Raw genomic sequence first — 12,329 nt, forward strand, 5'->3', positions numbered from 1 at the left:
CATTACTCGCAATCCGAGGTTCCATTGTATTACATTTGAGAAATTCCTTACCATTGAAGAGAAAAGTCTAATTGATTTTTCAGGAAGTCAGCTCTGTAATTCAAAAAATGCTGCATGTATTGAGCATGTGCAATATTGAAGCATGACATGTTGGGTATCTATTTACTCAGCATAACATCTTTCACATACAAAAAAAATTGGGCTAACTTAACTGTTTTTTCGCTTTTAATACATGAAAGTGTATTTTCTAAAAATTGCGTTTTGAAACACCGCTGCGCAAATAGTGACATATTGTAATGACTGCCATTTTATTCTTTAGGGTCTCTGCTAAAAAAAAAATATTTGGGGGTTTTAAGTACATTTTCTAGCAAAAAATTACTATTTTAAACAACAAATGTTACAAATAGGCATGGTCCCCAAGTGGTTAATGGCACCCCAAATGCAATTAGCAGACTTGTGTTTTGTCATGTGACAAGGCTGCATGTTTTAAAAGGTTCTGAGCCTCTGATTGTCACACATGGCAGCCCATTCAAGTGAACACAGAGCATTGAGCATGACCTGGAGGGAGGGGGAGGGGAGGCCGGTGGGAGACGGAGGGGGAGTTTCAGGACTGGGTACAGTCACTCTACAGCTCTCCCCCTCTGCTCCAAATCGGGATGCTTTGCAGGAATATAGAACTGATCCCCCGGCAGAGCTGCTGGAGAGAGAAACCCGGCAGAGCTGCAGGGGATCCATAGGTGTCACAAGGCAGTACAGCTGGCTATCCTCTCCTGCAGGTGACAGAGCTTGGGCCCAGGACAGGAGGGCTGGCTGTACTGCCCTATCCGAGGCCCTGCTTGTATGGACAGGTGTGACTGCCCCCCCCCCCCCCCCCCCCCCCATGTAGGTGTCACGCTGTCTGTCCCCCCCTCCCCCGGTATGATGCTGCCTGTCCCCCCTCCCCGGTATAACTCTGCCTGTGTCCGGTCTCTTCCAGAACATCCTCCGCCCCTCTGCTCCGGTGACTCTGGGCAGCCTGAGTGGTCAGCGCTCCGCCATGGACTCGGCACGGGAGGAGTTGGGCTCCTGGGGGCCCCCCGGTGCGGTCAAGTCTGGGATGGAGAGGGAGGCGAGCCGGCTGCGGACATTCCGGGACTGGCCGGGCTCTGTGTCCCCCAGTCTCCTGGCCCGGGCCGGCTTCTTCTACCTGGGCACCGGGGACCGGGTGCAGTGCTTCTCCTGCGGTGGGATCCTCCGGAGCTGGGAGCCCGGGGACCGGGCTGATACCGAGCACCACAAATACTTCCCTACCTGTCCCTTCCTCCGGGGGACCGAGCCCAGCAACGTCCCCATCACCCAGCAACCGGATCTACCGGACGGACACATCCTCAGCCAGATCCACCGACTGCCTGGGGAACAGGAGAACGATGACCCCGCTGTCTACCCCGAGCTGCTGGACATGACCAACCGCATGGGGACCTTCCGCAACTGGCCGCAACACACTGGGCTCAGCCCCGAACAACTGGCTGCTGCTGGATTCTTCTATACTGGTATGTACTGGGATCATACCCCAGTCCCCACCATAAGGGGGTTCTTCTATACTGGTGTGTACTGGGATCACTCATACCCCACTATGGGAGGGGGGATTCTTCTATATTGGTATGTACTGGGGGGACTGCGTTCACTCCAACCCCTCTATAGGGGGATTCTTCTATACTGGGAATCGCTCAACCCCACTAACGGGGGATTCATCTGTACTGGGAGGAACTGGGAACATACCCCACCATAGGGGGCTTTATCTATACTGGGATCATTCATACTCCACTATGGGGGGGGGGGGATTCATCTATACTGGTGTGTACTGGGAGCATTTATACCCCACTATAGGGGGATTCTTCTATCTTGATATGTACTGGGTGACTGGGATCATAGTTCACCATAGAGTGCTTCATCTATACTGGTAAATACTGGGCTCACTCTTGCTGTACTATAAAGGGATTCATCTATCCTGGGAGGAACTGGGATCGCTCATACCCCACCATAGGAAATTCTTCTATCTGGGATGTACTAGGAGGATTGGGAGCAGTCCTACCCCACCATAGGGAAATCTTTTGTACTGGTATGTAATATGGGGAGGGTGGGGGGGGTCTGGGATCACTCCTACCTCACCATAGGGGTTTCTTCTACACTGGTATGTACTGTGGGGTGGGGGAAATCACTTATACTTCATAGAGATTGTAGAAGAGGGACTTTCTGCAACATAGCAGTCTGCCCCAAACAACTGGCTGCAGCTGGGTTCTTCTATACTGGGATTATTCGCTCCTCCATAGATGGCTGAACCAATGCCACTTGTTACCCCCAGGATAGTAATGTATCTCACTGAGTTGAAGTCTTCTATACTGGGATGTACTAGGGGTTACTCACACCCCAACACTACTAATGTAGTGAAAACCATGTCATGCATGACCCCCAGGATGGTGGTCATGTAACCAGAGAAGTCTCTGACCCATGATGGGGACGTAGAGCATGAAACATAAAATCACATTCCGATAAGATTGTATTGGGTTATGGCTCACTTTAATGATATTGTATCCAGTTAGTCACTGATGGTTCATAGACTCCTATGTGTAGCTGAGGTCCCTGTCCCTGATGGCCCGTATAATTGCCTGATTGCAACCTTGAAGTAAAGTCATTGATGGTTCAGAAACTCTTAACGGAAATCTTACAATTCTGAAAGGTCACTAATGGGAGCAATATTGTAGCCAAATAAGTCCTTGAGACTAGTGTTATTCTAATGGTATGCCAATGATGGCAATATATTAGCCATGCCCTTGATGGCTCATACCTATAATAGCTATGTTGTAGCCCCTGACTTACTGGTGGTGGCAGGTTCCTTCTTATGTTGTAACCCCTGAGTTCCTGATGGTATGTCCTCTGTCCTTTAAATTGTACTCCACAAAATTGCCATCTACAAATCGGTCCCTGTGGTTGCAGGACCACATAATAATGTATATAAACCATCCATTCAGTATAATGTACAATGCGTAGAGAAGAGCTATATTGAGTGTACAGCAGCAGAGGTCACGGGGGGAGGGGGTAGATGCATTAAGCATAACATTGTGACTGGTGCACCCATTCAATATTAGAATCTAATCCTGTTACTGTGAAGAGTCATGCTGGCCTTTGTGGTTCAGGTGACCTCTGGCATGCAGTTGGTGAATGGTTCTCTATGGGGCATGTGATGTCAGGTGAGGATGGAACAGTCCTATGCTCTGTAGGTCGGAGGTCAGCTGACTCCTCTGTCCTCACCTCTGTTGGGAAGACCCCAGAACAGGAAGTTATTATAGGACCTAACCTGATCACAATGGTCTGACACAATGGCTCTTCTGTTGTGACAACAGGCGTTTCCTGGAGCTGTAAGCTTCTACGGGCAACCTTTTCTTTGGTTTTAATGCATGTTACCTTTTCTAGATATGTAATTGCATTGATGCCCTTACAATGCTATCTTATGGCCATATGAATTTTTCATTGATTTTAAAGCACTGATGCATTGTTTCGAAATTACATATAATTCAGAAGAATACAGATCCTATAGAGCAGTGGTCATCAACCCTGTCCTCAGGGCCCACTAACAGGCCAGGTTTTATGTATTACCTTGGGGAGATGCAGACTAGAATACTGCAATCACTGAGCAGCAAATGATATCACCTGTGATGTATTTCAGTTATCTTGCAAACCTGGCCTGTTAGTGGGCCCTGAGGACAGGGTTGATGACCACTGCTATAGAGAAATCTGGCAGTTTAAATCTTTGTAAAAACCACAAGATATGTGAGTCTTCTATCTTGTGTACCTTTTTAGGCTTTGACGTTGTTCTAGGACAGAGGCATAATTTATGGTGCGTAGGCTTTGGGTCCTAGGACAAGGATAATTTCCATTGCTTTGGGTCTGACCTAGGACAGAGGGATAAAGCACCATGCTTTGACCTTTTGGGATTGATGACAGAAGGTAATACCCTAAGCTTTGACCTTTTTTGGGTTCTTTGAGAGAGGGCTGATGCTATAAGCTTTGACCCTTTTGGTTTCTGTGAGGTATAATGCCTCAAGCTTTGACCTTTTGGGTTCTGAGAAAGGAATAATTCTCCATGCTGTTTGGGGGGGTGGAGTGATGCCTCAAGCTTTGACCATTTTTGGGTTCTACAAGAGAAGATGCCCCAAGTTTTGATATTTTTAGGTTCTGTGAGGAGGCTAATGCCCCAGCTTTAACCTTTCTGTTTTACGAGAGGAAAATGTCTTGTGCTTTGTTCTAGGGCAGAGGGATAATGTCCGGTGCTTCCACTGTGATGGGGAACTGAGGAACTGGGAAAGGGGAGATGATCCCTGGAGGGAACACGCCAAATGGTTTCCAAGGTGAGTTTGATCACATCACAACATAGTAAACCTGATCAACTATGTACATTCCAAAGTTTCAGGAAAAGTAGCCTACAACTTAACCAGACCTTTATGAAAATTCAGCTACCCCAAATCTGTAGAGAACTAGTGTGCATTCAGTTCTAGTAAAGAACCCTTTCCTTGGGTCGTTAAGTCCAGTTAAACTGCATTTTGGTCAGTAGGGGGAAGGGTGGTCGGCATGCTTGCTGGGATTTTGATAAGATCTTTTGACTTGGTTAATTTCCCTCACTTTCTAGGTGACAATGGTTTCAGGGTGTGAGGGAACATCTGCAATGGCAACACCAGTCTACATTTTGGTAGATTAGGTGAAGGTCAGCTTTTTATTGGTGTTTGGTTAAAATCACCCCCCGCCCCCATTTTTGTGATCCCATTTTCAGTAGGACAGGCTTTGAAGGAGAATCGGTCTAATGGGAGTTTCAGTCAACCTGAAAGATGTTTGCACCCCAATCAATTCAAAGCAATGCTTTGGCAACGCGTACTTTATAATTGATCTTCAGGAAAATTTAACACAGACCTTTTGTAGGTTAAATGCTCATTTGTCGTTGGTACCATTAAATGGCAGTTTTTACCTGCACTCCCCCAGCAGCCATGTCCTCTTCCCCCAAACACTCTGGTTTGTGGGTATGTAGGTGGGATGCAGCGTAGTGAAGCAATAATTCAGTCAGGTGCTGTGAAGAACACTCGGTGGAAGCGCTGCCCAACGGTGCGCTCACTGCTTCCAGTAATGTGAAGAGCAGGTATCGGCCGCCAGACTGACAGCGTCTGAGCACAAGACAGCCAGGCTACATTCTGCTCTCAATGGGATGAAGTCCAAGGAGGTGCATCCCTATGCTTACCTGCCTAGTCAGGAACCTTTCCCTTATCACTAGTATGGTTCTTAACAGGCAGGGTACCTGTCCCTACTCTACCAACTTGCAAAAAAGAGCGCCAGGCCTTAGAGCCAGGGCCTCTGCCACACCCAATATGGCTGACAGGGTCACATGGGGTGACAGCATCCCGTCGGATAGGTTCGCCAGTGACCTAGGGAACGGTAGAGGAACACTGTTCCTCTTGACCTCCCCAACAGTGCCACTGCAGAAGAGCGCCACCTGCATTATACAGTAGACTGCACCTGCCTACTGGTAGACCCATGCCATCCTCACAATGCAGGACTACAACTTATGCATTGTATGAGAGTGCAACCATTCCCCTGAAGTTGCTTCTCTGCAGGTGTCTGGTTACGACAGCCTCATATTACTGAAGAGAAGCTTTGGGGGACTAGCAGCATGGAGAGAAGGAAGCTTGCAGGTGTTGCGATACAAAAGTGCTTTTCAATGGCACCTTAGACTATGGCTGCTTAACATTTGCCCCCCAGCTGTTGCAGAACTAAAAGTCCCATCATGCCTCTGTCTTTGGGAGCCGTGTTTGTAATTGTCAGCCTTGCAATGCCTCATGGGACTTGTAGTTTTAAAACAGCTGGAGGGCCACAGGTTGAGCACCCATGCCTTAGACCAAAATTGACTTATAATTTTTGCACTGCAGGGGAACACCATGGGGGTTTTCTGCAAGGGTTCTGCTTTAAACCTCTTCTAGAGGCATGAGGGCCCTTGTAATCCTAAAGTGTGTGAACGTTCCAATGTTTACTCAAAAGTGAGAACTTTCAACTAAATTAATGTTTGGACGCTTGATATGCTTACATGGTGGCCAGATTTGAGGTAACTTGACAACTTTTGTTGTAGGTGTGAATTTCATGTGCAGTCCATGGGACCTGCGTATGTTCGTAGCGTGCAAGAGGCTATAGGTGGTAGTCCAGAGAGTTAGGTGAGTAACCTATGTACTCGTGCGTTGTAACCTGGCTTAATAAACCACTAAACAGTCCTGATTTGCAAACTACATAGTATTTGCTGGGGCATGTAAGTTGGGACTGTTCAGTCACCTGATTGGTTATTATGGTTTGGCTTTCGTGCATTTCCAGTTCTCATTATCCCAACTTTTTTACAGCCTGAATTCCTGAGGATGTCTGGGAGCCCCAGCGCACCCAGTGGTAAGTGCCAGCTTGCTTTGTGCTTTCAAAGGTCAACTGTTTCAAGGCCAGAGCTACGTGCTATGAGAACCTACTTTTTGTTTTGTTTTTTTTGTTTTTTTTTGTTTTTTTTGTTTTTTTTGTTTTTTTTGTTTTTTTTGTTTTTTTTTGTGTGTTTGTGTGTTTGTGTTGCAACTTCAATCACAAATCTTTGATTTAGTTGAGGACTCATGTACTGTGATGGGCCTAGTATGAGAATTGTCAATTTGGGCAGCTAATCAAACATTAACTTATCACTTAAGCTACAGAAATGGCTGTTAAGGGTATGACTTGACCTTTTTCAAGTGATAACTTTCCTGGACACAAGGAAAATTAGGCTTTATATTGTGGTTCTCAAAACTTGGCACAGGGAACTGGCTTTCAGATCGCTAAGTTGTAGATATTAATGTATATTTTGGTACGGTCACCACATAGTGGCACTGAGGACAACACAATTTTTCTACTCTTTACTACAGGTTGTAGATATGTTCTGCTACCTTGTCCAGTGGGTTGGCTTTCTTGGTCAGTGCACACAAAGCTCATCTTACAGTTGGAACTAGATTCCTGACTCTGCCATTCAGCAGCATTCATGGTAATTTTCTAGATGGAAGGCATATAAGATGTCTCTGATGTGGATGTGTCCTGGTAGGCACCAAAACATTGGAGAAGGTTTTTGAACTTTTGATCTCAGTTGGTGGTATCTTCTCCAAAACTGGCCAGATCGGACAACTAGGGGTTTTAACTGGGTTCTCAAGCCTCTAGGTCAGGGTCTCAATTTTCTAAAAAGGCCAGTTTGCTGTCCTTGACTCTGAGGGTGCCAGACTGGCCAGTGTGTAGAAAATACACCCCAGCATCAGTGGGAGCAGTAGTTCCCCATCGGCTGGATAAAGGCAAGTAAAGAGCCACATCTGGCCCTGGGCTGCAGTTTGGAGACCACTGCTCTAGGGGCTCTGCAGCAGATGGTTGAGTAGATGGACCCTGCACTCCCAAGGTTTTGATGTTTTATGAAAGTGGCGTGCTGAACCCTACATTCTTTACCCAATTACACTATTGGTTTTCCATTTAAGTAATTGTGAACCCCTGCTGGGATGACCTTTGTCTTCAAATGCACTGTGTATCAGACTATTGCTGAGGATTTTGTGAAAAATTGCTTTTTTCAGATTTTTTCTTTTACATCTTAATGCCATTTATCTTCTGCAGCCACTGTCTGTGTACACAAGCAAAGGCTGCATGGTGTTACTCAGGATGGGTAGAATGGCTACTTGTCTTTAACTGGAAGTGTTCATAACAGCAATAGCATGGATGCATACCTCTTACATTTTTGGGAATGAGGGACACCGATTGGCAAAAGTATGTAGGTATAGGACACGCCCCATGTCACGCCCCTTTTTAAAAGAATTTTACAAAAAGATTGGTTAAACACAGAAGTGCTTCTTTGCCTCTACTATTCCTTTATATTGGCTCTTGGAATTGACAAATGCAGCAATTTAGAAATTTGGATAAAAGGTTTTGCACAGTAAAACACTTTTTGATAAGTAGTGCATTTAATATGCACCTAAATAGATCGGACCAAATTGAGGGACAAATGAGAAGGAAAGAGGGACTTTGTTCCAAATGAGGGACAGTCCCTTGTAATCAGGGACAGTTAAGAGCTATGCGGATGCACAACTGGGAGATGGGGACAGGGCTTGCTGGAAGGGTCTAAGTAAGGTCCTTCATAGCGGGATTACAAAGACAGGAAATGACTGCTTTATCACATTGAATTAATATGCGGAGTAAGATTTGTGACTGGGAGGCTGTGGGAGATTGATGCTCTAAGGGGTCATTGGTGATTAAAGCCCAACTCCAGGCAAACTGCTAGAAATGTGCATATGGGAGCAATTTTAGTTGCCCAAGGGGTTTGTATTTCAGACCATCCAGTCCTGAAGATTACCCTTCCAGATAGGGCTGTGCTGTGTGGCAGTTTTTTTTTTTTTCTGCAGATCTTGTCCCCCCCCCCCCCCCTCCCATGATAGCACATTGATGAGCTCACCTGTCACTCTGCTCTTTCCTCCTTTCGGCATGCTCCAGCAGACTGGCTTGTGCTGCTCCCTCCCCTTTCTGAGCTTTGCTGTACTGGGGCAAGAAGCTGTACACAAGGTTAAATTCTGGTATTTGCACAGCTCACAAATTTAGATAACTTTATACTATTTGAGATCTGCTGTGAGTTCAGCTTTAATAGTTGGGCCTCACCAAGGTTACAGCATCACTTGACCATAGCTCTTCCTAGAAGCTTAAACCTTCCTTGCTGGAACAGTGAGGTGGGTTCTACCCTCTCCTAAATGTATTAGTTATCATTAAACTACAAGCCTGCCTTAATTTGACTGCTGCTGAAGGAATTTGACGTGACCATATTAACCCCTGGCCTGCTGGTCCCTTGCAGATTCTCCGGGACACTGGCAGGACTTCCTCCAGTTGTCCATAGTACAGGACGCCCTGCGGATGGGCTTTGATGAGAGCCTGGTGGCCAGTGTGGTGCAGAGCCGATTCCTAATAGTTGGGGCCCCTCACAGCTGCTTGTCTGAGTTGGTCTCTGAACTGGTCGATGAAACAGTGCTGGCAGAAGAGGATAGTGTGCCACAGACCTCAGGTACATACATAGCCTGAGCGTAAACCTACATTGTACAATGTGACTGTAAAATCTTGGATTTTCTAAAACTATGTAATGAGGACCTACCTAAACTATTGTATTTAATCAGGCAGGCCCTTCTACTACATACGTTTTTAGATGAAATTAGATTGTACAGCCAGATTTTCAACATTTGTGGTGAGCTTTGGGTATTTAAACTTAACTCCAGGCAAATACCTTTAATTGAGCTGTATTACCTATCAAGATTGGCATTTCTATCCATAATGTGTGCAGCTCTGCCACAAAGTGCAGCCTGGTCAGTCAGGGCAGTAGAGCTGATTGGTTTCTGCTTTGGCAGCTCTGGTCCACCCCAAAGCCTTTGCAAGGAGATGCACCGCAGTGGTGAGCTCATCTGTCATTCGGCTCTCCCCTCCAATCACCATGTCCTTTGCATATGAGCACTGTAGCACAACTGACTGGCTTTGTGCTGCTTCTTCCTCTAGTGGTGAGCTTTGCTGTACAGGGGACAAGAGGCTTACACAGGTTAGATTCTGCTACTTGCACTGCTTGCATTAAAAGTATTAATACAGCATTGATAAATGTGTTGAGCTTCATCAGGTTTTTTTTTTTTTTAAATACTTGCCTGGAGTTCATCTTGGAGAATCTGTCATGAGAAAGTTAATGTCCTTCTGAAGATGCTGGGACCCTGGCTGCCATGGTGATTCTCTGGTTTCCCCACTGAATGACCAGGCATGCAGCCTCTAGTCAAGCGTTCAAATCTAGGTACGTGTTCCATGGCTTTCCTCCAAGACTGATCAGCAGGAAAGCCAGGCATCCAATATCTTTATAAACATATAGTGTAGCACTAAAAGAAATAACCATGAACTGCGATATCCAATGTATATAACTTGAGACAAAGATAAGTGAACTAATGAAAAGTCCAATATTCCTTGAGGTGGGACTAAATAATGAAAATTCAGAAAATATGTCCATCTCCTGCTTAATGGCGAATCCTCACTTGAACAAGGACAGCACAAACAGTGTGCAAATAACTGGATGTAGAAAAATCCTCTGTCAAAAGGAATAAAGATGGGTACTCTTAACGGATATGGTGGACCCACTTACCGTGCAGTAGTGGGTCAATCGAGCTTGTGTGGGCCAAGTGCCACAAGGTTAGGATTGGCAGGGAAGCAATCACTCCAAGCAGGGCGGTTCCACTCATCCGTGATGGTCCAGCCAGAGATCCCGAATCTTTGTGACTCTCGAACGCGATATAGAACTTCCACTCAATGGGTGAGTCTTAACAATGGAGACCAAAAAACTTTTTTTTGGTCATGCTCTAGGCCACATGTTGATTGCAGTTGATCATGAAGGGCAAGGATTTGGAGTCACACATGAGTTACAAGCAATGAAGGATAAAATGAAAGAAAACCAAAGTGAATAAAACTCTCCCGTTTGGTATCCATTGTTATTGAGATGGCTCACCCATTGGGTGGAAGTTCTATATTGTGTTGGACAGTCACAAAGATTCGGGATCTCTGGCTGGATCATCACGGATGAGGAGTGGAACCACCCTGCTTGGAGTGATCGCTTCTCTGCCAATCCTAACCTTGTGGCACTTGGCCCACACAAGCTCGCTTGACCTACTACTGTACAGTAAGTGAGTCCACCATATCCAGTAAGAGTATCCATCTTTATTCCTTTTGACAGAGGATTTTTCTACATCCACAACTGCAGTTATTTGCACACTGTTTGTGCTGTCCTTGTTCAATTGAGGATTCGCCATTAAGCATGAGGACATATTTTCTGAATTTTCATTAATTTAGTCCCACCTTAAGGAATATTGGCCTTTTCATTAGTTCACTTATCTTTGTCTCAAGTTGTATACATTGGATATCGCAGTTCATTGTGTTTTTTTTTTTTTTTTTTTTTTTAGTGCTACACTATGTTTATAATTCCTTTTGGACTTTAGCTGCTTTGTTCTGACATTATTTAGGTTTAGTGCAGTAATTTCACTAAATTCTCTTATCCAATATCTTTAGAATGTTAATGGGCAAATGCCAACTTCATTTAAATCGACTAGATTTTTAGACAATCTAGGTTTTTTTTTTAATGGCAATAGTTCTGAAAACCTTCATAAATAGACTTGGCTTCCCATCTCTGGCTTTAAAACTATGGAAATGAACAAGGTCTGTAATTGCTGCTTTGTCTATTACGGAAGGCCAAGGTTCTCCACAGGCTAGTAGGTTGCTTTCATTTCTACTACTGCAATGTTGGAAGTTCCTTCATTAATCTAAATGTTTTCCTCGGGTTTGGTGCAGCGTTCAAATGTGTTTTTGTTCAGATCTGTATGATGAATGCTCTTCTCTTTCCAGAACCTACCCACATTTCAGAAGGTCCTGCACAAGGATCTGCAATCCAGCCCCCCAAACAACCAGGTAATCTTGAAATATTAATCAAAATGTTGTGGCATGGTCTAACTCTGTGTTTCTCATCTCCAGTCCTCAAGGTACCCCAACAGATCATGTCAGGCTTTCCATTTTGCACAGGTGATTTGATAAGTTTCACTGCCTTAGTAATTACCACAGCTGTTTCATCTGAGGGGAAATCCTGAAAACATGACCTGTTGGGGTGCCTTGAGGACTGCAGTTGAGAAACGCTGATCTAACTCATGGGTCAGGGACTTTGAAGTAAAAGCAAGACATGCCAAAGCCTGGAATTGCGTGTTTTGTTTGGGCACAAGTATTGAAGGTTGGATGAGGTGAATCCTTAAATGGATTGGTTTTGATACAATTTGCTCCCTTCAGAAACGACACTCACTACAGAGGAACAGCTGCGACGGCTCAAGGAGGAAAGGATGTGTAAAGTCTGTATGGACAAAGACTCGTCAATGGTCTTCGTACCTTGTGGACACCTGGTGGTGTGTATGGACTGTGCCCCTAATCTCAGACATTGTCCCATTTGTCGGGCAACCATCAGAGGCAGCATGCGGGCCTTCATGTCTTGAGCTGGCAGGGCAGGTGAGTAAGCTTGTCTTTGCTGACTCTAAGCTCCATTATCCAATTAAACCAAAAACCTGACCAGATGCCTTCATCACTTAAAAAATATTCATGACTGGGTGCTTGTCTTGAGTAGACCAACATTACTTGTTTGTAGCTGGTTCTCTTTAGAACAAAAGTAGGTGCTGTGTACTTGGTGTAGCAGGGTTCATTTTGGTGTCCCACTCCCCAGGATGGATCTGATAAGCCAGCTG

The 12,329-nt window shown here is 45.2% G+C and overlaps 1 protein-coding gene across 1 annotated transcript; it reads left to right on the forward strand.

Annotated features, from left to right (window-relative positions):
* The first annotated feature begins 986 nt into the window (after window positions 1-986).
* Window positions 987-11,512, forward strand: LOC141113505 (baculoviral IAP repeat-containing protein 7-B-like). The gene is made up of 5 exons (XM_073606663.1): window positions 987-1,529; window positions 4,286-4,385; window positions 6,146-6,227; window positions 6,408-6,450; window positions 11,452-11,512. Exons 1-3 carry the CDS (start codon window positions 1,037-1,039, stop codon window positions 6,225-6,227), a joined length of 675 nt encoding a protein of 224 aa, XP_073462764.1. The 5' UTR covers window positions 987-1,036; the 3' UTR covers window positions 6,408-6,450; window positions 11,452-11,512.
* The last annotated feature ends 817 nt before the right edge of the window (window positions 11,513-12,329 follow it).

Source organism: Aquarana catesbeiana, linkage group LG12 (genome assembly GCF_042186555.1).
Source record: "Aquarana catesbeiana isolate 2022-GZ linkage group LG12, ASM4218655v1, whole genome shotgun sequence".
NCBI lineage: Eukaryota > Metazoa > Chordata > Amphibia > Anura > Ranidae > Aquarana > Aquarana catesbeiana.

What these genes read in the sequence shown, in the direction of transcription:
- LOC141113505 (XM_073606663.1), top strand. Translation starts at nt 1,037, where the DNA reads ATGGACTCGGCACGGGAGGAGTTGGGCTCCTGGGGGCCCCCCGGTGCG. An exon ending in TGCTGGATTCTTCTATACTG is followed by an intron (nt 1,530 to 4,285) that starts GTATGTACTGGG and finishes GCTTTGTTCTAG; the next exon opens with GGCAGAGGGATAATGTCCGG. An exon ending in CACGCCAAATGGTTTCCAAG is followed by an intron (nt 4,386 to 6,145) that starts GTGAGTTTGATC and finishes CTTTTGTTGTAG; the next exon opens with GTGTGAATTTCATGTGCAGT.